General features: G+C 40.9%; 1 protein-coding gene across 1 annotated transcript; it reads left to right on the forward strand.

Annotated features, from left to right (window-relative positions):
• The first annotated feature begins 173 nt into the window (after positions 1-173).
• On the forward strand, positions 174-26295 carry NSUN2 (NOP2/Sun RNA methyltransferase 2). Its single transcript, XM_016217301.2, has 19 exons — positions 174-281; positions 390-547; positions 1577-1681; positions 3560-3665; positions 6095-6166; positions 6992-7076; positions 8091-8283; positions 10287-10361; positions 11626-11756; positions 14703-14776; positions 15331-15461; positions 15841-15937; positions 19132-19316; positions 19651-19743; positions 20300-20435; positions 21219-21299; positions 21655-21793; positions 23267-23306; positions 25332-26295. Exons 1-19 carry the CDS (start codon positions 174-176, stop codon positions 25615-25617), a joined length of 2295 nt encoding a protein of 764 aa, XP_016072787.2. The 3' UTR covers positions 25618-26295.
• The last annotated feature ends 552 nt before the right edge of the window (positions 26296-26847 follow it).

Below are 26847 nucleotides of genomic sequence, written 5' to 3' on the forward strand. Positions count from 1 at the left end.
TGCTCCTTGTTTTCTGGGCGGGGTCGCCGTGCTTTTCACTTCTTGAAGTTTCTTGCAGGCCCGGGAGAGGCGGAGGCGCAGACCTGCGGGGGCCTCGAGCTGCAGCCCGGAAGTGCGCGCAGCCAGAGGTGGCGGGTCTGTGGGTGCGGGCGGCTCGCGCTAGCGCGTGGGCCATGGGGCGGCGGGCGCGGTGCAGGCGGCTCCAGCAGCAGCAGCAGCAGCGGCGGCGGCCCGAGGACACGGAGGACGGCGCTGAAGGCGGCAGGAAGCGCAATGACGCGGTAGGAGCCGGGGCGGGAGCGGGCCGGCGCCCCACGTGGGCCTCCCAGACTCCGAGACCTGTGGGGCGGCTCCTCGAGTCCTGAGTAGATTCCCCTTTTGTTTCTCAGGGGTGGGAAGGCGGGTATCCCGAGATCGTCAAGGAGAACAAGCTGTTCGAGCACTACTACCAGGAGCTCAAGATTGTACCAGAGGGCGAGTGGGACCAGTTCATGGAAGCGCTCAGGGAGCCCCTCCCGGCCACTTTAAGAATTACTGGTTACAAAAGGTAAGGGGCCGTGCATTTATTTCCTCGAGAGTTGGGGTTGGGATGTCTAAGGTTAAAATCTAAAAACGAGAGTTTCCCTGAGAAGCGTTACAGTGTTAGAGAACTACAGCATTTCAGCGGTGTGGATCCTAGAGTCTTGAAGCATCGAGTGGGGAGCACAGGGTCCAGTGAAATAGGTCAAGGGGTTATTGTGATATGGGAGGTTAGAATAAGAAATGAAAATGCAGCCCGGCCAGCGTGGCTCAGCGGTTGAGCGTCGACCTAGGATCCTGGCTATCGGGGTTCGATTCCCGGTCAGGGCACATGCCCCGGTTGCAGGCTCCATCCCCAGTCGGGGGCGTGCAGGAGGCAGCGGATCAATGACTCTCACGTCATTAAGTCCCTCTCTCTCTCTCCCTCTCTCTCCCCCTCCCTCTCTCTCCCCCCCCCTCCTTTCCTTTCTGAAATCAGTAAAGATATATTTAAAAAAAAAAAAGAAAATGCAATCTGAGAAAGGGTGGACCCCTGGGGATTCGGGAGCTGAGGATGTCTACCCTTTGGAACATATGAAAATGTCCAGCATTACGGGGTTTGGGTAAAGCTGTTTCTCTTTCTCTGTCTTTATATACAGGGTGCCCCCCCCCCCAAAGTGTATAAACACAATGTCTATAGATTCTACTACATTTTGAAAATGAAATGTATTTTAATAAACACTGCCTTTATAATTATTCAGAGTGTGCATACAGTTTTTAGGACACCCTGTATTTGTAGTTAGATCTTTCCAAGATGAGTTACGAGTAAAAGTGGAACTGAAGGGATATTTAAGAGGGAAGGAATGCAATAGTATTTCATTTAGTTTTTCATTCCTTAGTGATTAAACAGTGAGTATTTAAGCTTTGAAGGAGTAGAGTAAAAAGGCAGCGATTAAAGAATGTCTTCTCTTCATGCAAAGGTAGTTTTAGTTTTAAATCACTTGTAATCTTAAATTTACAAAAAGATAAACTGTATTAGCCTTTCAAATTGGTATGAAACTTGCTTTTTTTAAAATAGCCATGCAAAAGAGATTCTACATTGCTTAAAGAACAAGTATTTCAAGGAATTGGAGGACCTGGAGGTGGATGGTCAGAAAGTTGAAGTTCCACAACCCCTCAGTTGGTAGGTACAACAAGTCTCCATGTTGTTGGATGTCTGGGATTTTAATCTTTGCCACTTGAATATATCTCGTGGTAATCCATTTGGTATTAGCACTAAAGAACTTGAACATACTTCTGAGATATCCTCATGTTTTTTACCCAGTGCTTTTTACCATTATTACTTTACACTGGTGTGCACGTTTTCATGTGTGATTTGCAGCTCTCTGTATTTGAGTCACTCAGTTCATTTAATTTTTCCCAGGCAATCCAGCCATTCCCTTTGCTTCCTTGACATTACCCACTTGTACCATTTTCATTTAAGCCCCTTGTTTCCTCATGTCAAAACTGTTGCTGCGTGGCTTCTCTACTTTCAGAAAAAGGACAGACTTAACCTGGCAAAGGTGCACAAGACTGCTCCAGCTGATTCTGTCTCTACTGTCTCTGGAGCCCCAGCATACTCCTGTTCTTTGTGTTAACTCCCCCCCTTCCTTTTTTTGGCGTGTTCTGTAGGTTACTTGTTTCCCATGGCCTGGTTCAAGCCTTTATTGTCTGAAGACAATCCCTTGTGTGGACAGCATAGTCTGTCTTGTAAAGTGTCTGGAGTCAAGTCCTGGGGAGTCGTTAAAATAAATTGTTAAAGTTCCACATTTTAGATGCTCAACTCTGAAGCACTGAAAATTCTCACAAAACCAATATATACATACACACACACACACACACACACATCTCTCTAAACTTTAAATTAATTGCTGTAAAAAGGTGACTTAATCATCATTTTCTGACTTTTGGAAGTTTTGACTATTCAAGTGTATGAAATTGTCTTTCTTTTATAGACATCCTTTGGTGATTGCAAACCAGGGTTAGGTTTCCATTAATCATGGTCAATAGATTTTCTCACTTTTCTTTCTTTCGTGGGCCATTTTGATTTTCAATCTCCATGTCACAGATAAATTCAGTTGTACGCATTTTGAATGAATGACAAATAGCCAATCCAAAAATCAGTATTCAGCTGAGTTTTTTTCGTTGTAGAATAAAAGTGAACCACTGTCTAATAACAGCCCTCTTCACGTTATTGATTGCTTTGATTTTCTGAACACAACAACTGAAGTATGAACAACATACGATTTGGGTTTCTAATAGATAGGGTTTTTGGTTTTTTTTCCTTCATTGTGACAACTGCATGACAGTTTTATTGTATAAATATTTAATCAAATTTGTCAGGTTTGGGATACTCATACATCTCTGCAAGTAAAGCAAAAACTTAACCAAGGTGCCTGATGATTTCTGTATTCCTCAAAATGCAGAAATATATATAATATTCTTCTTAACCTTTTCATGTATAGTAGAATAAAATTTAACAAAGTTTGTGGGAACCCTGTTTTCTGGACAGATTTCATTTTTTCCTTTTCATAGAGTCAGAAATGTAGTAAATAAAGTTGTAATCAAATATTCGTCAAAGATTTTGATACCTGCCCTACCACATTATTTTGATTTCCTTAAATTTCCTTAAATTTAAGAAATTTGTTATCTATGCTTTTTTCTGATGACCTTTGTACCATCGTTAACTACCATACATAGTGAAGAGTAGAGGAGTCTCCACTTTTTCATTGGATCTTAAACATTCATCATCATGGTATTACTGTGATACCACGTGTGTGTGTGTCTCCTGTGACCCCTAGGCTCTCCCATTTCTGCCTGGGCCATGATACAATTAGAATCATGCTCCCGTGTCCCAGGGGATATCATGCAGTGTTGGCTGACTGTACTGGAGAGGATCATGGAGGAGCAAGCAGAACAAAATTGGTGTCTCGTTGGCTGTGTGACCTGGATAAGCACGAAGTTGTTAAGAGAGCACTTTAATATATACAATCCATAAATATTTTACTTTCTTTTTGGTCAGGTATCCTGAAGAACTTGCCTGGCACACAAATTTGAGTAGAAAAATCTTGAGAAAGTCTCCGCAATTGGAAAAGTTTCACCAGTTTCTGGTTAGCGAAACTGAATCTGTGAGTAGAGTTCTTTAGACTTGTTGGTTTCCTGAAAGTTTTAAATGCACATTAGTGTCATAGTTACATTGTTAACCATATTCGTTACTGGGAGTGATCAAGTAGATAAAGTACACAGGAAAGACACCTGTAACTGTATATTTCACCTGTAATCTGTGATTAGGTAGCTGTTATCTTGTTGGGTTGCACTAACCATGAACTTTAATAGGGATATCATCACAGTTGTCAGCTTGATTGTGTCTTGCTACTCCTAGGTTTGGGTGACTGCAGAGCTGGGGTGCCCATACTAACTTTGCTTGTTAGCACACCATTCAGGAGACAGCCACTCAGTTCTCTATCTTCTCGGGTGCACATGCCAGGTGCTTGTACTGAGAAAGTAGTATGTTTTTATGACTATGTTACATATTTTACTAAAAGTGAGACTTTTAAACTCACTTTTTATTATTTTTGTCTTTTCTTGTTCCTATCTATGCTCCATCTTTGCCATTACAAATGTACATACATACAAAAAAACACCTAAATAGGACAACTTTGGTTCTCCTAAAATGTCACCATCTTTATCCTTTTGGTTTCTTTGTCATCCCAGATTCCTGATTACAGTGAATGTTTATCATCATGGCTATAGAACTTTTCACCTTTAACATCAAACTTTTCCCAAGAAAATAGCTATTTTCTCAGGTGATAGGTGATTAAATGCCCATAAAGTCTGGATATTGTGAGCTTTGCTGTTCCCTTTTTTTCTTTCGGAATTCTTAATAGTCTCACATTTTTAATCAGAAGTTCCCCCTTCCTTTTTTCTAATCTTGCCAGGGAAACCTGTGTGTGTTAACAGATGATATTTCTTTTGCCCTCTTCTGTATCCTCTTAACAGAGTTAACATGATTCCTATGTTTTTGCCCTAAAGCCACAACCAATTTAGAAACCCTTCACCGCACCCATTCTTAACTTCTACTGGACTCACAGCTGTTTCTTACTTTTAGTGGCTTTCTGCCCATTTAGGTAACCTGGTAAACTGGGCTCCTGTTTGCCTGGCTTTCCACCCCACCTCACCCCACCTCCCACTAGTTAGGAATACACTGAAGTGAGTACTGCCTCATTCCTGATTCTGTACTTGGGTCAGTACTAGGAAGGGTTCTTTGACTCTGCTTTGATTGAGGTGCAACATCAGATAAAGATTATCAAACTGTTAGAGAGCAACTTATGATACAGCAGGGGTTTTTGGGGAGTGGAGTGATACACAGTTGGGTAGAGCCAGATTTTGGCAGCTTTGAAAGGTGGAGGAGATGGGAATTTAGTCTCAGTGTATATTGTAGGAAAAGGGTCCAGTTTTTGATCAAAAGTCAGCAGGATGAGATACTCTTGGTTATTTAAAGCTGGCCATAAAAATCTCTTCAGGACATGTTTATGAATCAGGGCTAATTGCCACGGTGACTATAGTCAAGGGCCTCTGGTTCCCATCCCCACTCCAATTCTTGGAGTCAGTGTACCTAGTCAAGATTCAGTCTTCAGAGACTCATTGCTGGCCCCAAATCTGTACGGTGAAAATTAGCAGGTGTGAATGTACAAGTCTGTATTTAGGTTCTGACAGGCAGGTGCGTAAGTATAAGATGAGTGATGGCTGTACAAAAGGCCCTTGTTGTAATGGAGCAGAAGCTACCTGGGAGCTCTGTTTTATAGTCCCCCAAGTCCCCTTTTTAAGCATTCATTCTTAAGGTTGTTAAAATAGAGTTGTGATCGAGGCAAGTGCTGGATGTTGTCAGGAACATTTTGTCTGAATCTGAACAGTCATATATCTTAACCAGATGCCCTGGCCCACTAGCAAAGATCTTGAGGACAGACAATTTAGTGAGGAATTTTAGATAATCATCTTGGGGAAGGAAAGAGAAGAGCAATGGTTGATGTCTTCATCTTTCTGAGAGGCAGTTCTCAGGAATAGAAAGAAAGCAGATATGGGCTGTTCCTGAAAACAAGGACTGAGATACAGAAGTTGTAATTTTAGCTGAGGGGAAAACTTGCTAACGGTGACTTTGTTCTGTGCTCCCTTCGATTGCTCCTGTTGTGGAAGATATTTCAGTGGCATTGTCTGTCTTTGAGACATGCTCATCCAGCTTCCAGATGTTCTGAAGGCAGGAAGTAGGGACTGTGTAAGCTTAAGATCCCCTCGTTTTATGAAATTATAAAATTCAGTGTTTTTGTAATGGTAAGTTTTGGTATTAATGGTCATCCTTACTTGGCCTTTAGGTAGCGACCATTTATCCAATAGTATGAAAATCTTTCTACTTGTTTAATGTTTGTGTGATAGTACTAATTCTTGTTCTGTGTATGATTGATTATATGGTCTTTTTTTTGTTGCATTTGAAATTTTGAATTTCTAGTATTGAAATTTTCTGCCTTGCCATTGCTGACTTTTTAAAATTTTATTTTCCAAGGGAAATATTAGTCGTCAGGAAGCTGTTAGTATGATTCCACCACTGTTGCTGAATGCTCACCCTCACCATAAGGTATTGTGTATTATATAGAAAATTGTAGGCAGGCTGTTGTCTCTGTTTGTGCTGCTCTGTTTTGTTGATACCTTTTTTCCTTAATATATTGATTTTTTTTCTTCTTCCCATTTTGGATAAAGTAGAAAGTGATATATTTATCTTTAGGTTCCGTTTTGCATTATTGTCCCTTTTAATTTTTACAAATCATTTAACTATTTTCTTTTTAAAATTTGTTTCTTAATTTGTTTACTTACTATACAGATTACCTTCAGTGGTCTTGATTGACTAAGTCAGATTAAAAATCATATTGAACATATATTGAGAGATTGTTATATGCCAAGCATTGTTCTGCATTCTTTTCATGAATTCATTTTATTATCCACACATCCCTTGAGGGGTAGATGGTACTACTGTCCCCATTTTTCCAGATGAGGAAAAGGAGACAAGGAAAAGTTGAAGTAACTGGCTCAAGGTCCCAGGACTAGTCTTTGGCTGAGCTGAGATTTGAGCCCAGCTAGCTCTGTTCTTAGCAGTATGTTACAGTGCTTCTTGCATTTACTATCATTGCTCATTCATCCCTAAATGTATTGCTTTTAGTGGCTTATAGTGCTCTCTGTTCCCGTTCCCTGTGGAGAGAGTATCTTTATCACTGTGATTTGGGGGCATTCTATGTTATAAGACCTCTGTCAGTTACATACATCATGTTGTGGATTCATTCTATAAAGAAATGTGCTTAGGTCTTGGAATAGAAATCAGAATACTAGAATGACTTAAATTGTTTTAAAGTAAATGTAGAATGTTTGATTTCTTAAAAGTCTCGAACATTTTCTTGCTTTTTAATAGATCTTAGATATGTGTGCAGCACCTGGATCAAAGACCACACAATTAATTGAAATGCTGCATGCTGACATGAATGTCCCTTTTCCAGGTATGCATTGGACAAGGGGTTTGGAGGTTGAAATGCCACTTTGGTGGGTTGTAGGCAGGAAAAAATTAGAACGTTGCCTGAGGCCTCCCTGAAAGTAGAACTGGACATTTTGCACACCACCGTCATTAGTTCACAGATGGGCACACGCGGTGTAGGGAGGGGGCCTTTAGTGTAGAGTTATGTTAAGAGCTATTTTGACTCCCCAGGTTCAAATCCCACCACCATTTGCGAGGAGAGTCATATGACATTACTAGCCATCACATGCGAAATGAGCCACCAGCCCTGAACTGGGAGGTGCGGGGGTGGTAGCATAAGAGTGTACCGAGTGCTCAGAAAGTGGCAGCTATTGTATCACTGGTGCTCCTTAATAGGGATTTTATAAAGATGTGAAAATACTGTTCAGAGTATTTGTTTTTAAATATTTTTATGTACCTTTATTCTTCCTTTAAGAGAGAGCAGTATTGATTATAAAATGTCACTAGACATATTTGCCTTTTTGCTGGAGATGAGAGAGGAACCAAAGTGAGAGGAGGTGGCACCCAGAAACTTTCCACCAGGTACTTGGCTGTGGCACAGCTCAGAACACCCCAGGCGACAGCTTAAACACGCAGGACTGTGAGACCGCCACCCCAGGAATCTGATGTTCGGAGCCTAAGTGGTGCCCAGCGTGTGCGGTGCCTTACACACTTGTCAGGTGTTCCCTTGGTTTCCACACCGTTCTTTCCCCCTTCATCCTCCTTTTTATTAGCTTCTAAGAGAAAAGACATTCTGGCACAATAATTGGTACCAAGTGAATAATGCTGGACAAATGAATCTTGAAGTTTTAAGTGGCTGTGAAATCCGTGCTGAGCCCCTAGGTTTATTTTTTGGGCCACTTGTATAGTCCTAGCCAGTCTTACACTCAGCACTCAAGTTTGGTGGATCCTTGCTTCTCACCTACAAGCCTATAGGTTATGTATTTCAGGGATTTACTTGTGCTGCATGTCACCCAACACTGCAATTTTATGTTCCCAGAGGGATTTGTCATTGCAAATGATGTGGACAACAAGCGATGCTATCTGCTTGTTCATCAGGCCAAAAGGTTGAGCAGTCCCTGCATCATGGTGGTCAACCACGATGCATCCAGTATACCAAGACTCATGATAGACGTGAACGGAAGGAAAGAGGTTCTCTTCTACGATCGCATCCTCTGTGATGTCCCTTGCAGGTAATTATATTATCAAGAGGTCAGAAAGCCCTGAATCCACTAAGGAAATAAATCACAGACTAAAGTGAAGCTGCACATGAACACATAGTTGTATGTATGATTCTTGTGGTAGCTGGTATGAAGAGCAACATCAATGACTTTAATTAGAAGACAGACACAGAGTTTTAGTAATACAGAAGACTGAGCATGTGAAGCACAGATAAAGAAAGGGGTGGTTTTGTAGAAAGAATATCTGAGAGGAAAAAAGCTTAATAAACTCATGCATTTCAGGATGTAGTCACTTGGAGTGATTTGCTCATCCAAGTATTTTTTGTGTTCGTACCTCAGTAAGTATGTAAGACAGTCATAGAGTAAAAACACATCTGGTTTTTATTTTGAGTCTTACAGTGTTTAGTGTAATGAAATTAGGAGTTCAAACTTTTGATAAACTCATTTTACCTGTGTTGGTTTACATACCTTCACATTTTACATGTAAGTTTTAGATTATTAGAATTTACCTTTAAGGGAATTTATGTTATAACTGAATAACTGAGTTTTTCCAAAAAGAAATGAATCAAACTAAAGATGGCTGTAACGTTCTTGGAGGCAGTGACATTGGCAATGATCTCAAGGGTTTAATAGCTTTTGAACACGTGAATTTGTTGAGGCTAGAGTACAAAAAACTGCCACAAAACTTTGTTATCACTAAACAGTGTTTAACTAGGATACATCAGTATTAAATTTATCTTTTTAAAACAAGTAGCAGATTTACTGCTAGTAGCAGAACTCAGTTTGAAAATTGTAGCTGGTAGCACTGAATATGGATGAGTTTTGAAATACCTGGAAAAATTCCCTTTTAAAGTAAAATTTAAAATCGGCCATGAAATGCGTGTGTTTTTTTCTAGGTTGCAATTTTCTAATTTTCCTTTGGATCAGATATTTTCCTACCCTTGTTCTTTTGATCAGAAGTCTAACTTGTACCAATACTGTGAGAATTAAGTGACTATGAGCACTAAGTTGAAAGCTGAAAAAAATTCCTGAAATTATGGCAGATTTTTAAGCCACGGTCATATAATTAAGGGATGTCATTTGAAAGCCATTATATCTCATAGGACATTTCCATCCTGCAGACCGCCTCAAGGATATGTGACTAGACTACCAAGGAAAATTAAACTTGACAGAGAAAGCAACAAATGCAGGAACTACTGTAGAAAAACTGGGTAGATAAAATTAGACATGGACAGAAAGATCAATGAATCAAATCTGTACTGGGAAAATAGTTTCCATTTAATGAAAGTGGAGAATCAGAAATGTTTAACTGATAAATAGAAAAGTCTTGGTAAAGAAAATAAATTGGCTTAATTGAATTTGCTGTGGGAAGTTCTTTATGAGTGTAAGTATCGTTCATATAATTGTGATTAAAGTACCACCCTCTTTTTTTTTTTAATATATCTTTGTTGATTTCAGAGAGAGGAAAGGAGAGGGAGAGAGAGAGAGATAGAAACATCAATGATGAGAGAGTCATTGATCAAGCCCATGATCCGGGCATGTGCCCTGACCGGGAATCGAACCCCGATTGCCTGGATCCCAGGTTGACGCTCAACCGCTGAGCCACGCCCGGCCGGGCTAAAGTACCACTCTTGATTGACCAAATTTCTAAGCAGCAGGATCAAAATATCTTATATGTATTCCTGGTTCTTTCTGTGCTAGGACTAAAATTTAGTTTGGTTGTATTTTTCTTAAGTGGAAGCAAATTACTATGTCTTTAAGTGTTGAAAGAGGTTTCATTTTCAAATCTTTCATTTCCTTATTCAATTGAAGATTGAAGTATAACTAGAGTTTAATGTACTAGAGTATCCCCAAAACAGAAATGGAAAGTTGATTGTAGTTTGTAAGAATTTAGGTTGTTTTCTAATTGGTATTTATAATAATAATACCTGTTTTGTAATTTAGCTTGAATGTGACATACTTGGTAAACTCTTATCTACCTGTAGACAGTTTTAAGTTCTTAAATATCTTTCCAGTGGAGATGGCACTATGAGAAAAAACATTGATGTTTGGAAAAAGTGGACCACCTTAAATAGCTTGCAGCTGCATGGGTAAGTAAAATTTTATAGCTGGCAGCAGTGTTTGACAAATGGAATGGTCAAGATTTATTGTTGAATCACCTAATTGGGCACCCAGATCTTTGACTGACTCTAAGTAAGCATCAGAGTGTTAATGATGGCCATCTTCATGGGAATTTGCTTATATATCAAAAGTAGTTGCTTTTAAAGTCTTTAAGAGTAGTAGTAAACTGAAGATTGTACACATTTATTAAAAAAGCATTTTATAAGAATTTTCTGTAACATTTCAAACTTTGTTTTTTTTTAATGAAATGACGATTTACCTTACCATCTTACCAGCTTTTTCCTGTCTGTTTTCTTTTGTGTTGAATTATTTTAACATTTTGATGTCAAATGTTTTTTGATTGTCTTTAAAATTTTTTTGGAGAATTCTTAAAAGGAAAAAGAATCTTATACCTCCAAAATAACTTCTGTCATACCTAGTGTATTATAGTTTTCTGTGCCTATGGATATTTAAAGTACCTGTTTTGAACAGTTTTGATTTTATAATCAGTTGAACTTTGTATTCTTTTTTTTTTTTTTAAATTCTTAGCGCTGCTTTTCTGAGAGAGTGGAAGGGGGAGAAAGAGAGAAACATCGATGTGAGAGAGACACATTGATTGGTTGCCTCCCACATGTGCCCCAACCAGGGCCTGGGATTGAGCCTGCAATCGAGGTACAGTTCTCGGGCTGATGCTCTAACCACTTATGCAAACCGGCTAGGGCTAAAATTATACATTCTTAAATGTAGACTGAGTGTGTTAATGAATATTCACCACTAATAACTTCAGCTTGAGATTTTGTTTCTCTGTTAAATACCACTATTTTTGTGAAACAGGCATTAGGACTGGAATGCACTAAGGGGTACAAGTTCATAGAAAAATCAAGTATTTGTACAAGTATGGAGGCTTTTTAATAGTGAAATTCCCCTGGTATGTTGAATTCAGTCATTAATCACTTTATGCTTTGCTTGTTGACATGCTGAGAAAGGTACACAGAACAGTTAAGCCAGTGTTTATATAAGTAGGTGCTTTTTTATTTACATGAAACATCTTTTGTAGGTTTATTCTAACTTCACTTAGAACCTTAATGTGTTTTTGTTTGTTTTACAGGAATTATTTTACTTAGAACATTTTGTATTTTATTGTAAGTCTGTCATAAAAACTTGTAATAAATGTGTGACATAATGGGTGCCTATAAAGAATGTGCTGCCTGGCTGTGTCCGGTCTCAGAGTAACTTAGTATATCCAACCCTTAGCTTACAGCTGCGGATTGCTACTCGGGGTGCTGAACAGCTAGTGGAAGGTGGTAGGATGGTGTATTCTACATGTTCACTGAACCCCATTGAAGATGAAGCAGTTATAGCATCTTTGCTGGAAAAGAGTGAAGGTAAACACACTCGCTGGAGGAGTCTATTGGTAAAAGTATGTACTTTTCAAAACTATTGCTGTAGTACAGGGATTTTCAACTGGTGTACTGCAGGAATTTTTAAAACATGCAATGCCTGACTATTTAGTCAGTAGCACTGACCTCTTTTCCCTTAGATTGTCAAAACAAAACAAAACAATGACAACAGCCAAGATAACAACAGACATCCAGTATGAATGAATCAAAATTATAACACTTTTTTTGTCAGATTGGCAAAAAATACACTTTTTGGTGTACCACAGAATTTTAGTTTATGTGTGCCATGAGATGAAAAAGGTTGAAAATTACTGCTATAGTGTATACTCTTGTAGACCTTTTCCTGGGCCTTTGCTTATATTATTAGCCTTTAAACCCTAAAAGAAATACTTCTAATAGAAAACAAGCATATGTAATGAATCTGTCATTTTTCATGAATTACGAGCTCTACCCATTTTGTTTATCCACGTGTGAACGATTATGTCAGGTCCTATCAATGTAATTGTGATAAAAAACACGTAACTTAATATTTGCCATTTTAACTATATTTAAACAGTTCAGTAGTGTTAAATATATTCACGTTGTGTAGCCAATCTCCTGAGTTCTTGCAAAACTGAAATTCTGAACCCATCAAACAACTCCTCAGTGTCTCCTCCCCACCATTGTATTCTTTGTCTCTGTGAATTTGACCGGTGTAGGTATCATATGAGTGGAATCATACATTGTCTGTCTTTTTGCGACTTGCCTACTTAGCATGTCCTCAGGGTTTTTCTGTGTTGTAGCATGTGTCAATTTCCTTCCTTTTGCAGGCTGAATGATAGTCATTGTATGTATACCACATTGTGTTTCTCCAGTCAGCCATCCATGGACACTTGGATTACTTCTTCAGCATAGTGCTGCTGTGACCGACCGTGGTGTACAATAACTTTGAGGTCCTTCTTTCAGTTTTTTGGGGTGTATACTCAGAAGTGGAATTGGTTGGTGATGTGATAATTCTGTTTCAGGACCCACCATACTGCTTTCCATAGTGGCTGCACCATTTTACAATTCTACCAGCAGTACAACAAGGGTTCCAGTTGTCCATATCCTCACCAGCACTTGTTATTTTCTATGTTCTTGGTAGTGTCTATTGTAATGGGTGCGAGGTCTTATAGCACTGTTTTATGAAATGTTCTGAAACAGCAATTTCCGTATAATTTTGTTGTAAAATATTATTTCTCCTTTTATGTTTTCAATGAAATGATAACCTTTCCCATCATATTCTCCTTCAAGCAAATAATGAGAAATTTCAAGTTTCCAGAATAGAATGCTACCAAATTTAGCACAAGCATTTTTGTGAAGTTAAGACTAGTGTGTATTTCCTGAGGTGGTATCTATCCACAATCGTCTGGGCTTCCTGTTACGTTTTTGGTGGCTGGCTGATCTGTGCTGTGTAGTCAGCCCTCATGGTTGTCCTTAGGCCTGAATTTAATGTGTTTTATTTTGTTTTTGCTGTACTTACGTTGGTCTACAGAAAGATGTGATATCTGAATGATGTCTTTTGTATGGTCATAATCTCTACAGTTTTGGTGGTAGTTTATCTCAGAAGGCACGTGGAGAGAAGGACTTTGGGCAATGCAGTTTTATAAAATTAACTGGGCATCCTGCTTGGTGATTATTTTCCTACTGGGTAGGTGGGTTTCCAGTATAGATTTTCTCTCACTGCCACCATTAATGCATGTGGTGGTTTCAGACCTCATTGTAGACTTTTCACCTTACTCCTCAGTCTCAGGTATCCTGTATAAACAGGGCGTCATGGGAGCATAGATCTTTGCTGAGCTTTGTACTTGACAGTTGCTGGGGATTGTGACTGGACAGGATGTGATCCCCACCTGAAAGTACCAGAGACTTAGCTGGAGGAAGGGCGGCTGATGAACAGTCTCCAAACACGGCCAGCGTTGACAGCTTCTGCCCCAAATGCTGGCAGGAAGGCACGCTGAGCAGTGGACAGTGTTTGATTGAAAAAAACAGTTTCTGAAAATCTCCACTATTATTTAGTGTTGACTTTCAAAAGTAAGATTGTTCAGATATACTAGTGGAAGTCAGTACAACGTTTTTGTCAAAGTTGTCTCACTGCTAGACACCCCTTGGGGATTCTCATGCTTTGTTTTTGTAATTGTCGGTGAGTTTTCATGGCTTCCATGGGGCTTTGTTGGCGTTTCTTCTTCTGCGAGGCTCTCAAGTCTGTATTGAGATCTGTGGGTGGCAGTTCATGTGAAAGGTTTCCCTGCCCCATCTCACTGCTTCTGGTTATATTGCTACTGTAGACACGGTATTTTTAAAACTAGATTGTTGTCCTGATGGGCAGTTTTAGAAAACTAACGGGCCTAAAACCGAGTTTAAAAATTTCCACAGTTCACTTTAAAATGTTGCCTTTTGTTTCTGGGATGTTAGCCGTAAAGGCAAGATCAAGATCCAAACCATCTGACTGGCGTGTATGTAAAAACTAGGAGTGGACCCCTAGCTGAGTTCTAGCCTGTTGATGCCTTTAAGGTGATTTTGGCCATGGAATCAGATGCCCTGGACTCTAACTTTTCTCTAGTTCAAGAGCTTTACTGAGCTCCAGTTGACACCATAACATTCACTCATTTTAACTGTGCGATTCAATGACCTTTAGTAAATTTACTAAATTATTGCCTAGCCCTTACCACAGCCCAGTGTTAGACTGTTTCCATCACTCCAAGCAGAGCCCTCCTGCCATTTGCCAATCACTCCCTGTTCCCACCCCCACCCAGGAACCATGAATGTGCTTTTGGCCTGAATGGTTTTGTCCTCCCCAGACATTTCCTATATATAGAATCATGCAGTATGTGATCTTCTGCATCTCATTTCTTTCACTGGACATACTGTGGGAAAAACATCTTTTATTTGATTTAATTTTTTGATATACAGGTGCTTTGGAGCTTGCTGATGTGTCTTCTGAATTGCCAGGACTGAAGTGGATGCCTGGACTCACACAGTGGAAGGTAATCTTTCTGTGAGGACTCTGGCTCAAAAGAGCAGGTACAACTTACCCGGCTTGTCGTAGTCATGAAAGTTTTAAAGCACCCACATTTGGGTAACTTGAATAATACTATGTTTGGGCAGTTTAGAATCAATTTCAGAATTATACATAATAAATAGTATGATCATACAAATATTTTTCTCTGGTAGTGGAAAAGTTTTCTTGCTTTCATTCTCCCAACTAGACATCAGTTTTCTTTATTCTCATCTCTATAAGTACAGCTTTGCTTTATTTTTTTAATTGGCTGGGACCCAAGCTTCATTTGTAATATAAAATAATTCATTTTTCGGTTTTAAACTAGAAGCAATCTGAGGCTTGTTTTTTTTCTTTCTTAAATCCCACATGGAAAATGCTTTTTAAAATAAATCTCATGTTTATCTTTGCAAACAGTCTTCCTAGCTTTGGAGAGAAATGAGAATTGCCGTTTGTCATGTTTGAGAGCACGTATACTGGCCCCTTGTGATTTTTCTGTTAGGTAGTACTAGAGATTTAGAATCGTTCCCTCTTGTTTTATAGGTGATGACGAAAGATGGACAGTGGTTTGCAGAGTGGGAAGAGGTTCCTCACAGCAGACATACCCAGATTCGGCCGACCATGTTCCCACCAAAGGACCCCGAGAAGTTACAGACAATGCATCTAGAGCGGTGGTGAGTTTGTGGCGCTCTCAGAGTTTGAGGACGGTGGGGCAGTTGGGCCCTTGGGCATTCCTGGGAGGCCTGGGCTGTGCCCATGGCTGACCTCAGATATGCAAACTTTTCAACATGTGAGAACTTCTCCGTACCGTTAGCTGCTGGCATTGAGCCTTCGTGAGTAACGAAGTTGGTTAGAACCTCATGGTAATACACTGGATACTGCATCAACTTTCTACACATTACACATTGGCCATTCCTTGAGTGAGGACTGTGTGAATATTAACAAGATATGACTTCTTTGTCACAGGGCATTTTTGTGGTATTTGTCTTAATATTTAATATTAAAAGAATGTATTTTGGATCAGTTAAAAAGTGAGAATTGTGTTTTTTTAAGTCTTAGAATATTACCACATCATCAAAATACTGGAGGGTTCTTTGTGGCAGTATTAGTGAAAAAGTCTTCAATGCCATGGAATAAACGTCCACCAAAGGTAAACAAACATCTTCCAAAATACCACAGCATACCTTGTGATCTCTTTGTGCATTAAAGGCAGAAGCTGACAGAGGTCAGTGGTAATGTTTTTTGAGGGGGCGGAGGGTGGCTAACCTAATGGTGTGTGTAGGGATTCTTTTAAATTTTGAGTTTTCCAAGCAAAAATCAGTTTCTTATAAGGATAGGTAAGTGGAAAAGACAAACTTTGGGGAATGCATTTCTTTGACATCATAAATCTAATTTTTTTTTTTAAGATTTTTGATTACTTTTTAGAAAGGAAGGGGGAGAGAGAGAAACATCGATGTGAGAGAAACACCCACCTATGCATGTGCCCTGATCAAAAACTGAACCAGCAACCTTTCTGTGCATGAGACGACACCCAACCCATTGAGCCACACTGGCCAGGGCTTAAATCTAATTCTTTAATAAAAATTGAAAAGACGTCAAGACTTCTCTGTGGCTCAAAATCAGAGCCCTACCCCCAAACTGGCTCTGAGCTCTTAAATTCCCTGTGGGTTGTTTCATATTAGCTTATTTCAGGTTGATCTATCTCTGCTAATATGAAGCCTGTCTCCACCTTGACCGTGAAGGGTAATTACAGAGTTCATCCAGGCCTAGCTGAAAAGGAATGAATAGGCCCTTACCTGTCGTAATGAATCTAAACTGCCTCCTAGGTTGTTGTTAGAGCTGCCGTAAAGCAGAGTAGCTGGGAAAGAGGGCTGCCTTTTGAAACCTGACACAAAGTTGTGCTTTAACATGTGCTGTCCTCCTCATCAACTTGGCATTATTTTGTTAGTTTGTGTGTCAGCCTTCCATAATCATAGAACATGGCTTGGAGTCACAGTCTGAAAGTCTGTATTTCTTTCAGATCCATGCTTAAAAATTAGGACAAATAATGCTTAGACTTTGGAGAAACAGTTTTCTGGGATATGGCTAATCCAGTTTAACATATGAATGTACAGCATTAAACTGGCCCAGGATTGCAGCTGGTACTTTTGGGCAGTCATCGTGGTGTTGGTGTTGGGCTAGAGACATTCCCTTCGAGAGCGAGTCTCTGTGGTATTCTTGACTCTCACTGATCCCTAACTCCCTGGGTAGGAATAAAGCTGTGGCTACTCAGCACTGCTAACAGAAATGGAGCCCAGCCACGTGTAATTTTGGTTTTCTTGCAGCCAGGTTTAAAAAATAAACAAGAACAAAAGTGAAATCAATAATTTTTTGTTTACCTCAGTATATTTAAAATATTATTTTCATGTAATCAAAATAAGTTATTAATGAGGTATTTTATATGACTTCATACTAAGTTTTTTTTGTTTTGTTTTTAAATATATCTTTATTGATTTCAGAGAGAGGAAAGGAGAGGGAGAGAGAGAGATAGAAACATCAATGATGAGAGAGTCATTGATCGAGCCCGCAACTTGGGCATGTGCCCTGACCGGGAATCGAACCCCAATCGCCTGGATCGCAGGTTGACGCTCAACCGCTGAGCCACGCCCGGCCGGGCCATACTAAGTTTTTAAAAGTAGTATGACTTATGTTCTAAGATACACTTTTTCACTGGGCACTTTTGCAGGGGTCAGAAACACAAGGCTGGTGGCTATTGTACTGCACAGCACAGGTTGAGAATGTTACACATAAGTACTACAGATTCACGTGCATTTGGGGCTGTGTTGACATTTTGTCGCATAAACACCTTGTAAATGGGGTTGAACTTTTTCTTATGTCTGCTGCCCCTGATGTGTCTATGCTTTTTAGAACAGCTTAGTGTTATTTAAATATTACTTCTCCACTTTTCTGTTACTATGTCAGTTTCTCATGTATTTCATTGGGTAAATATATTTTGGTTGCCCATGCTTCTGGGGTCGTTCTTAGATTCTTTGTCTTTAGGATGCCAGAATCTAGTTGAAGTGAAGACATGTAGGCACTAATCTAGAGTTTGAGTCAGTGAAAACCACATGGATGCTGTGTGTACAGTACAGTGCTGCTGGTACTTTGAGGAAGGCAAAATTAGGTCATTGGTGTGGAACAGAGAAAGCTTCCTGGAGAAAGGGGCATTTGAAATGGGCTCTGCAAAAGAGGGCAGCATTTTAGGAAGCAGAGATGGAGATAGAAAGAATGTGTGCCATTGCTGGTCTTGTCAAGAGGTTTCAGGTGGTGGTTTTGTGTTTTGGATTTTTTTCTACCTTTAAGTAAACTACATTCTCTGGGAGGCATTGTTGTATAATGTTAATAGTTTTAGAATCTCACTGGCTCATCTACTTTGCAGCTTTGTGAACTGGGGAACATTAACTTTTCTGTGCTCAGGTGTCTAATTTGTAAACTCACTTCATAGGGACTAGGTATTACTACTTTTACCTATCTTGGGACTTATTAGAAAGGACATGTAGTTTTAAATAATTTTTCATACAAGATTTTATATTAAAGGCATATAAAATTTTGGTATAGGTACAACATTTTGCTCATTATCAAAACCACATCTATACCATTGCTGCAGATCAGAAGTTAAGTATTCCACATGTATTTCCTTGGTCCCTGGAATTACATTCTTCTGATTTTCACAGAAGTTTTTCTGGGTTCCTACAACAATATCACTGTCCTTTCCTAGGTTGTAGTTATTCATGTATTTGTCTTTTTGGCTCTACCTACAATTTAGGGATGGTGTTGACTCATTTGTGTCTCTCAGTGTGCCTTACACAGAGTGGATGCCAGTAGCAGTTTATTTTTACTTTATTTTTTTATTTTTTAAATATGTTTTTATTGACTTTATAGAGAGAGGAAGGGAGAGAGAGATAGAAACATCGATTGGCTGCCTCCTGCACACCCCTTACTGGAGATCAAGCCTGCAACCTGGTCATGTGCCCTGACCAGAAATTGAACTGGCAACTCCTTGGTGCATGGGACGACACTCAACCAACTGAGCCACACTGGCCAGGTGCCAGTAGCATTTTAAATGAAGACAAGCTGGCATTGTCCTCCAACTGTCTATGCTTTTTATGAGGTTACAGTAGAATTGATTTTAACCTTAAAGAAACAATGTGTATGAGTTCTGTTTATAATAGCAAGGTGTTATATTTCCTATAAAATGTTATAGGAAAATAGTTAAGATTGATTTTGTGAGCTAAGTGCTTTTTTTTTTTTGTAGCAGTGCAAAGTAGATTTGCTTGTAAACGGACTTATTATTCCCTCTGACAGCTGCATGGGGAGTCTTTGAAGCCAAGAGACCCTGTGCAGTCCAGCCCTGCAGGTCCTGTGGAAGAGAAAGCTGGGGGTCCCTCCGAGCTGGAAAGGAAACTGGTCACTGGAATTGGCGATACAGAAATAATAGAAAGGACTGAGGATTTAGAGAACAATGGAAATAAGAAAGATGGCGTGTGTGGGTAAGAAACTTGGCTGTCTTGAGCCTAACACTGTAGTGTCTTCCCAGCTGTGTAGATTGACATCCCAGAGCCTTTCCTGTAGTGGTTTTCCAGCAGGGAGTGTGGGAACACTTTTGGCTGGCCAAGTACTCAGCTCCGTGTTAATGAACTTGTGGTATGAGTGCTGGTGTCGGTTGTCTGGAGGGAGAGGTTTAAGGCCCAGAGAGGCTGTGTGTATGAGGCCCCGTGATGCACAGAGCTGGGGGCGAGGTTTGAGTGGGTAGGGGAGAGTGTGCTGTTGGTGGTTAGCAGTGTTCCTCAGGTTCCAGGCTGACGATTTCACCCCACTTCTTAGTCCACCACCATCGAAGAAAATGAAGCTGTTTGGATTTAAAGAAGATCCATTTGTGTTTATTCCTGAAGACGACCCATTATTCCCACCTATCCAGTAAGGATGAATTCAACCTTTTTTAATTCTTTAAAGAAATTTAGTATAGGGTTACAGATGCATAACTGGTAACATTTAACTATAGTTTTTTTTATTTAGCTCTGTAAGCTGTATTTTTGCTCTTTAATTGCATGTTAGAACTGGATGAAACTTAAGAGTGTGTTTACTGAACCCTTCAATTTAAAGTGAGCAGTAATCAGAGTAAGGCTGCCCAAAGGTAAAGACAGTGGAGAGATGGAAAAACTCTGGACTCAGATCCCAAATGTAAATGACTCAGTTGAGTTATTAAGTCAGTGGCCAGGGCTGCCTTACTCAGTTCCGATTTAGGAAATGAGGAATGGTGGGCCTGGGTGGGGCCTTAATTGGGAATCTCTAGGCAGAACAGAGAAGAAAGATGCTTAGGATAAGTCTCAGATTCTCTCTTCTTTACTCATTAACTTTTTGTGTATTTACCAGAGTGGTCACTTACGTTGTCTTGTCGGGGAGAATAGGTGCTTAAAGACAGTCTATTAAGTTTTGAATTACACTCTCATAAACAGCCCTGTCTCATTCGTAGGAAATTTTATGCTTTGGATCCTTCATTCCCAAGGATGAATTTGTTAACTCGAACTACAGAAGGGAAGAAAAGGCAACTGTACATGGTTTCCAAGGAGCTGAGAAACGTGCTGCTTAACAACAGCGAGAGGATGAAGGTACAGGTCTCAGATGGGGACTGATGCATAATTGAGGACATCTGCTCAGGTGTCCTTGGGAGGAGCAGATCCTGGTGCTGGGTCTCCTGTGTCCAGTATGCGCTGAGGTACCTGAGCCTGTCATGTGCTGTCAGGGCCCTTAGCAGGCCCAGGCTGGGTGCCCTGCTGTCCCACTGTCCCTCTCAGTTTGTATCATGGGAGGAAGGTGCTCTGGGTTTGGAGAGTGGCTGCTGCTGCTGTGGTTTGGTGTTGTCGTTCTCATTTTCTGTAGAATTTTTCTACTTTTAGGGCCCTGTTTTTGTTTGCTTTAATGTTTTCCTAATTTGTGTTTCCCTTTGTCTATGTATTTAAGGCATTGTATCTCTCAAATGTTGTTTGGAGGTCCATAAGGTCAAAGTAGTTTTGTCACAGTACTAGGACATTATCTCCTATCTTGGGTGTCCACAGGGGTTTCTGGGGCGACAGCATCCTTGCGCCTGATGGCCATGGAATGTGCTGACATATCCTTGTATTTTCAGAATTTCCTGGTTTTAATGTCTCTTATGGTTATTAGTCAGTATAACCCACATAAACCAAAGCCATTTGAGAAGAGGATCAGCCGGGCCTTGAAAACCCCTCTTAACCCCTCTTTTAGTCAGATGAATTTTCAGAGGTTTTCCATTTCTCTTTTTCTTCTTTCCACCAGGTACTTACTGCTCTGCCTCTTCAAGGTAGAAAGGATTTATTTTAATTGATTACCCTGACTTTTATTTGTGTTGTTTCATCATATTTTTTAACTTACAGGTTATTAACACTGGGATAAAAGTCTGGTGTCGAAATAACAGCGGAGAAGAGTTTGATTGTGCTTTCCGGTTAGCACAGGAGGTAATGTGGGGAACAGACTTTGGTAGCAGTAGCCATGAATAAATGGGAAGCAGTTGGGTGCAAATAGGAGCTTCTGAGCCAGACTGACAGCTCTGGACAGCTCAGACCTGGCCTGACACCTACCACTCATTTGACTCTCGCTGTTGTTGAGCTCTCCGTGGCTCGGTTTCCTGCTCTGGGGACTGTTTGCTTACAGGTTCTGGTCTGGGAGGCACTGCACCTGCCCAGGGGATGTAGTGAGGTGAGGGCTGGATATGGTCCTTGGAAAGGCCCTGAGGGCAGCAGGTACTCCCTTTATATTGGGTATGGAGGGCTTGTTTCCATTCATAATGGTGACCTTTCTCTGTTTCCACAGGGGATCTATACATTATATCCATTTATTAATTCAAGAATTATCACTGTATCGTTGGAAGATGTTAAAATTCTATTAACCCAGGAAAACCCATTTCTTAGAAAACTTAGCAGTGAGACGTACAGCCAAGCCAAGGACCTGGGTAAGCATTGTTTGACTTGCATAGAGGTGTCACTGGTCCTTATAAAGACAGTACAGCTGTGGTGGTCCCTTTTGTTGGATCTTTCTCAATCTTATATTCAGTACATTGTGGCTTTCTTTTACTGACTTCATTTTCCAGAAGGCTTTGTGGAAACATAATTGATGTCTCAGTATATTGAGGATCAAAGGCACCCCTGGGGTTGCCCTACTTCTCCAGACCATGGTGGAGACCCTGTATCTCCCACCTGCCACTGGTCTGCAGGTGTTAGGGTCTGGTCAGCCCACCAGCCAGAGTTCCATTTCACCTCCTCGCCACCGAGCAGCCAGCCAGGAAAGGGACCCGTGTGGAAGCAAAGTGTGGGGCTTGGGTTTGTCTGTGTCAGGAGGTGCAGGACATCAACTGGCACAGGCTGTCTGGTTGGCTTGGTAAATCCTGTTAAAGCAAAATTTTGCAGTCCTGCCAGCCAGCCAGAATAGATTCTCACCAAAACAGATCTTTGGTCACACTGATTTTATATTTTATAAACCTCCACTTCAAATCACTCTAGTGATGTTTTCACCTAAGAATAAAAATAACTCCACCAAGAATTCTCTTTTTTCTTCTTTTCACTCTTGTTAATTTTTTTATTGAATTTATTGGGGTAATGTTGGTTATTAAAATTACGTAAGTTTCAGGTGTACAATTTGCTAATATGTCATCTGTATATTGCATCGTGTGTTCATCGCCCCAAGTCGAGTCTCTTTCCATCACCATCTATCCCCCGCTTTACCCTCTTCTACCCCACTCCCTTTCCCTCTGGTAATCACCATACTGTTGTCTGTCTATGAATAGTCTTTTTTGGGTTTTGGGGGTTTTTTTGTATTAATCTCTTCACCTTCAGTCTTACTAATTTTTACGTTATTGTTCCAATATTTCTGGCTCCATTTGATGAAAACTGAACAAATTGGTTATTGCATTATATAATTGTATGCCTACGTTTAAAGCTGGAGGCCTAAAGAACACAGCACATGCTGTGTCCGTCTGTCTCCTCAGTTTAGAGTAGAGATTATTTTAAAGGATAAAGGAACTGTTAGTCCTTTTTTTTTAAAATTCTACATATAGATGATTACAGTATAATTTTTGATGTCTTATGTGTCATTTCATGCTTGTTTCTGGGAGTTGGAGCAGTTATTTAACCTTGAACTTTGAGGATTAGCCAGTAGTTAGTTCCCACCTCCCTGTGTCTGAGACCTGCTGAGTTGCGTCACCTAATCCCTGGTGGTCTGGCTCAGTCCTCTTAACGTTGTCCTGAAGGCCCTACTTGATGCTTGGTTGGCTGATGGTTTCTTGTTTTTAGAAGAAAAGTCCTTCTTCCATTGAGATCCTTGAGACCAAGGCTACAGGTTATTTGTTGTTCTTTTTCCATAATTCTGGGCACATAAACAGAGGTGTCCACTGACTGGAAAGCTTGACTAATGATTGTTTCTCTTCCAGCCAAGGGGAGCGTCGTCTTGAAGTACGAGCCGGACCCTACGTAAGTGAAGATGCTCCTGCCATCAGGCATTGGTGTTCTTGTTGGGGGACACTGGGTGCTCTTAGAACCAGCGAATGTTTCCTGAAAACAGTATTGGGAAAATTTAGAACCAAAATTATGTTCTGGTATATGATCATGAAGATACTTTTTTAACATAACATTCAGCTCAGGCCAAACATTTTTATTTAGAGAATAAAATGCATAGTATGTATTCTCTGCTTTAGAAATCTAGTCCTAAATTTTGTCTATAACAGAATAAATGTAATGATCGAACATGTAAGAGAGGTTGAGTTCTGCCTTCTGTTCCCTTGGTTAAGTGCTTGGATTACCTGTTAAGCATCAGGCAGTGCTGTTCTAGGACAGGGCATGGGGGTCCCCTGTGGTTCACACTGACTGCCACCTCGTGAACAGTCCTGCTTTCATGTAACCATCAGTGCCTGGCAGCCATGGTTGGAGAAGTAGGTCCCAGATTGTCAGCACTTTCCAGAAAGGAGACAGCTCAGGTGGCTGCCCAGAGTGCCTCAGCTAGTGAGTGGCAGAATCAGCATTTGCTCCTGGAGTTTGGTCTTGCGTATGACAGCTTCCACTTTGTGAAATCAAACACGGTTTCTGAAAGGAGGAAATAAAACAGTATGGGCTAGAGAGGGATTTGGAGGAGAGCTTAGGTGGAGCCATGGCAGGTTCTCTGGGAAGGTGGCATTTTACAGTCTGAATGGTGAGAAAGAAGCTGAGAAGCACAGACCCTGAGGCAGGAAGGAGCTGCAGTGCAGTCTGTGGGGCTTGGAGGAGGGCAGGCCAAGTGCCCTGCACAGTCAGGGGTGTGCCCAGCTTCAGGCTTTACATGGCCTCTGGGTGCTGTGAAGAAGCAGCCTGTGCATGTTTGCTTGCGAGTATGGGTGGGAGGTAAGGGGTGTGGGGCAAGAGGAGGGAGGACGGCAGGGAGGCAGGTGCTGGTGACCAAGGGTTGGACAGGGCAGAAGGATGCACATGAGTACCTTTGGCATGTGTGGGAGTAGAGCAAGTTAAATGGATTGTGGGCAGGGAATCGACAGGAGCACTCAGTAATAGTGATCGCTTCTGGGCGAGTTGAGCAGTTGTCATCTCCTAAAAATGGAAACAAGGGAAGCATTGGAATTTAAAATGCTGGGATAGGCATCAAATCGACCTGGGTAGACAGCTGGATAGAAGTTTTGGGAATTGAGGGGAAAGGAAGTTCTAGATACAGGCCTTTGGGATTCATGAGTGGGTAGATCCTGTTTAAAGCCTTAGAGCCATGGGGCTTGATGGGATAACTGAGGAAGCCAGTGTAGGTGAAGAAGAGAAGGGTCTGCAGGTCCTTGCCCTAGGATGTGCCACCCTTGAGGAGTGGTAAGAATGGAAGCCGCAGGTGTGGTGGGAGATGAAGCAGGAGAGAATATTGCGGAAGTCAAGGGCAAAAGGGCTCTGGCTACTCAGCTGGAAGAAGAGATGGTGTCCCAGGTGAAGAGTCAGGAAAGTGCTTGGCATTGGCTAGGTGACAGGGTGGCGTGGCGTGGTGTGGTGTGGCATGGCATGGCGTGGCTGGGGCAGAGCCATGAGCTCATTTTGAGATGTTTGCTGTGAAGCGCAGTGCATGGGGCTTCCTAGGGTGAGTGGGTGCTTTAAGAGAAGGTTTAAAGTGGGAGACGTTGCAGCTTGCTTCCAACTGATGGGAAAACCAAGAAAAAGAGCAAGGACCTCCATTGTCTCAGGAATGTGGAGTTTTATAAAACCATTTAGACAAAGACCTAGAAATGGTTTGTTAGAATCATAGTACTGTATGGCTCATGTAAAACCTTAGGATATTTTACTCTAGTTTCTAGTAGTTGGAGTACACCAGTGAAAAGACAGCTTCAGGAATTATTAGAATGAAAAACAAAAAGAAAATGGAAGTTTGGGGATTTCGTGTATTTTTCTCATTTTTTTATCAACTTATTGTCCATGCATAGTAGTATCTCTTTAGAGGCAATGATGAGGGCTTTTAACATGAAGCCACTTTGTTTGTAGGAAACCAGATACCCTGCAGTGTCCCATTGTGCTGTGCGGATGGCGGGGAAAGGCCTCAATTCGAACTTTTGTGCCCAAGAATGAAAGGCTGCATTATCTCAGGATGATGGGCCTGGAGGTGTTGGCAGAAAAGAAGAAAGAGGGGACTGCTCTGACAAATGAGACTGCCCCCAGCTCTGGACCACTGGAGGACGAGGTGAGTGCCGACCAGAGAGCAGAACAGGCTGCCAGTCCAGACACCACCAGCACAGGCAGTGACTCAGCTGGGGCCGCCCTGCCCCGGTGAGGGGACCCAGGGATACCCTGGGGTGGCAGCACCGCAAGGGCCTCCACCTTCTTGTCTACAACCAAATCCAGAACTTCTGACCTGCAAAGTACATATTTTTAAAGACCTGGGACTGCTGGCAAGATGGAAGCATCTGTGAACTCAGCATTGCTTTCTTATGGAGCTTATGAAAAGTATTTTTTTAGCTTGTTAGAAGTTGCTCATTTTACTTTGTTCTTTGGCAAAGCTGGGTCCAGTGTACCTGTTGCAGGTAGTAACTTTCACAGTTCAAGTCTTTTAACTTCCATCAAGAAATATAACTGACTACTCTTAAGGAAATTTTCAGGTCCCTTTTGTTATGCTGGTATTGCTCTTAAAGTCCAATATTTCTTTTAATTATTTATAGAAAGAGTCCATATCTCCTGATGAGTTGTTGGAAACTGTTCTACGAGCTTTAATAATTCTATTAAGTTGCACAATAGCAGTGCGACATTAATATGCAGTGGGGTAAATATCTGAGGTCTCAGATGTTTCTGTGCCTTTGTAATAAAGGGTAAAATAAACTTTGTCAGAGTAAAAGCTGTATTGTGAATTGTGATACTCATGAGGGTTTTATTGAATGGAGTGCTTTGCACTTTTAATTTTTAAGTGGTGTTTGGGATCCTTGGAACATTTAAGTAAAGAGTTATTAATGATAAATGTGTGTATGACTTGTTTTATTTTTCATGAAGCCAAAGGAACAAACTTATTTTGGGGTAAGTGGCTATGTTAGAATTAAAGCATTCTTATCTTTGCTAGTAGAAGGAATTTTAATGTGAAGGGCTACCCAGTAAAGAGTTTTGTGTGAGCACGTGAAGGGCATCCCTGTTGTTTGCCTTTTATCCTGTAGAGGGCAGTGTTAGTGCTGCAGCTGCTGTGAAACAGATTTGGTAGATCAGGGTTCACTCAGCAGTTTGAGAAAAGTCTCCAGTACTGAATGGGTTCCCACAGGCACTGTTAGAGAACCTGGAGGTGATGTTAATCAGGCACAAGCTGCATGACGATTTCAGTTTATCACTGATTAAATTCCTGCTGTGTGCTAGGCAGGGTTCTGGGGGCTGGGACACAGCTGATCATGATGGACAAACTTTCATAAAAGAAGAGTGGAGTATGGTGGACCTTCGTGTCCCTTTCACCTAGCTTTCACACTTATTAACACAGTCTTGTTTTATTAATACCTCTCCTTATTTCCCCACACCGCCTACCTATTTG

The sequence above is a fragment of the Miniopterus natalensis genome, chromosome 3 (genome assembly GCF_054644295.1).
Source record: "Miniopterus natalensis isolate mMinNat1 chromosome 3, mMinNat1.hap1, whole genome shotgun sequence".
Classification (NCBI taxonomy): Eukaryota; Metazoa; Chordata; class Mammalia; order Chiroptera; family Miniopteridae; genus Miniopterus; species Miniopterus natalensis.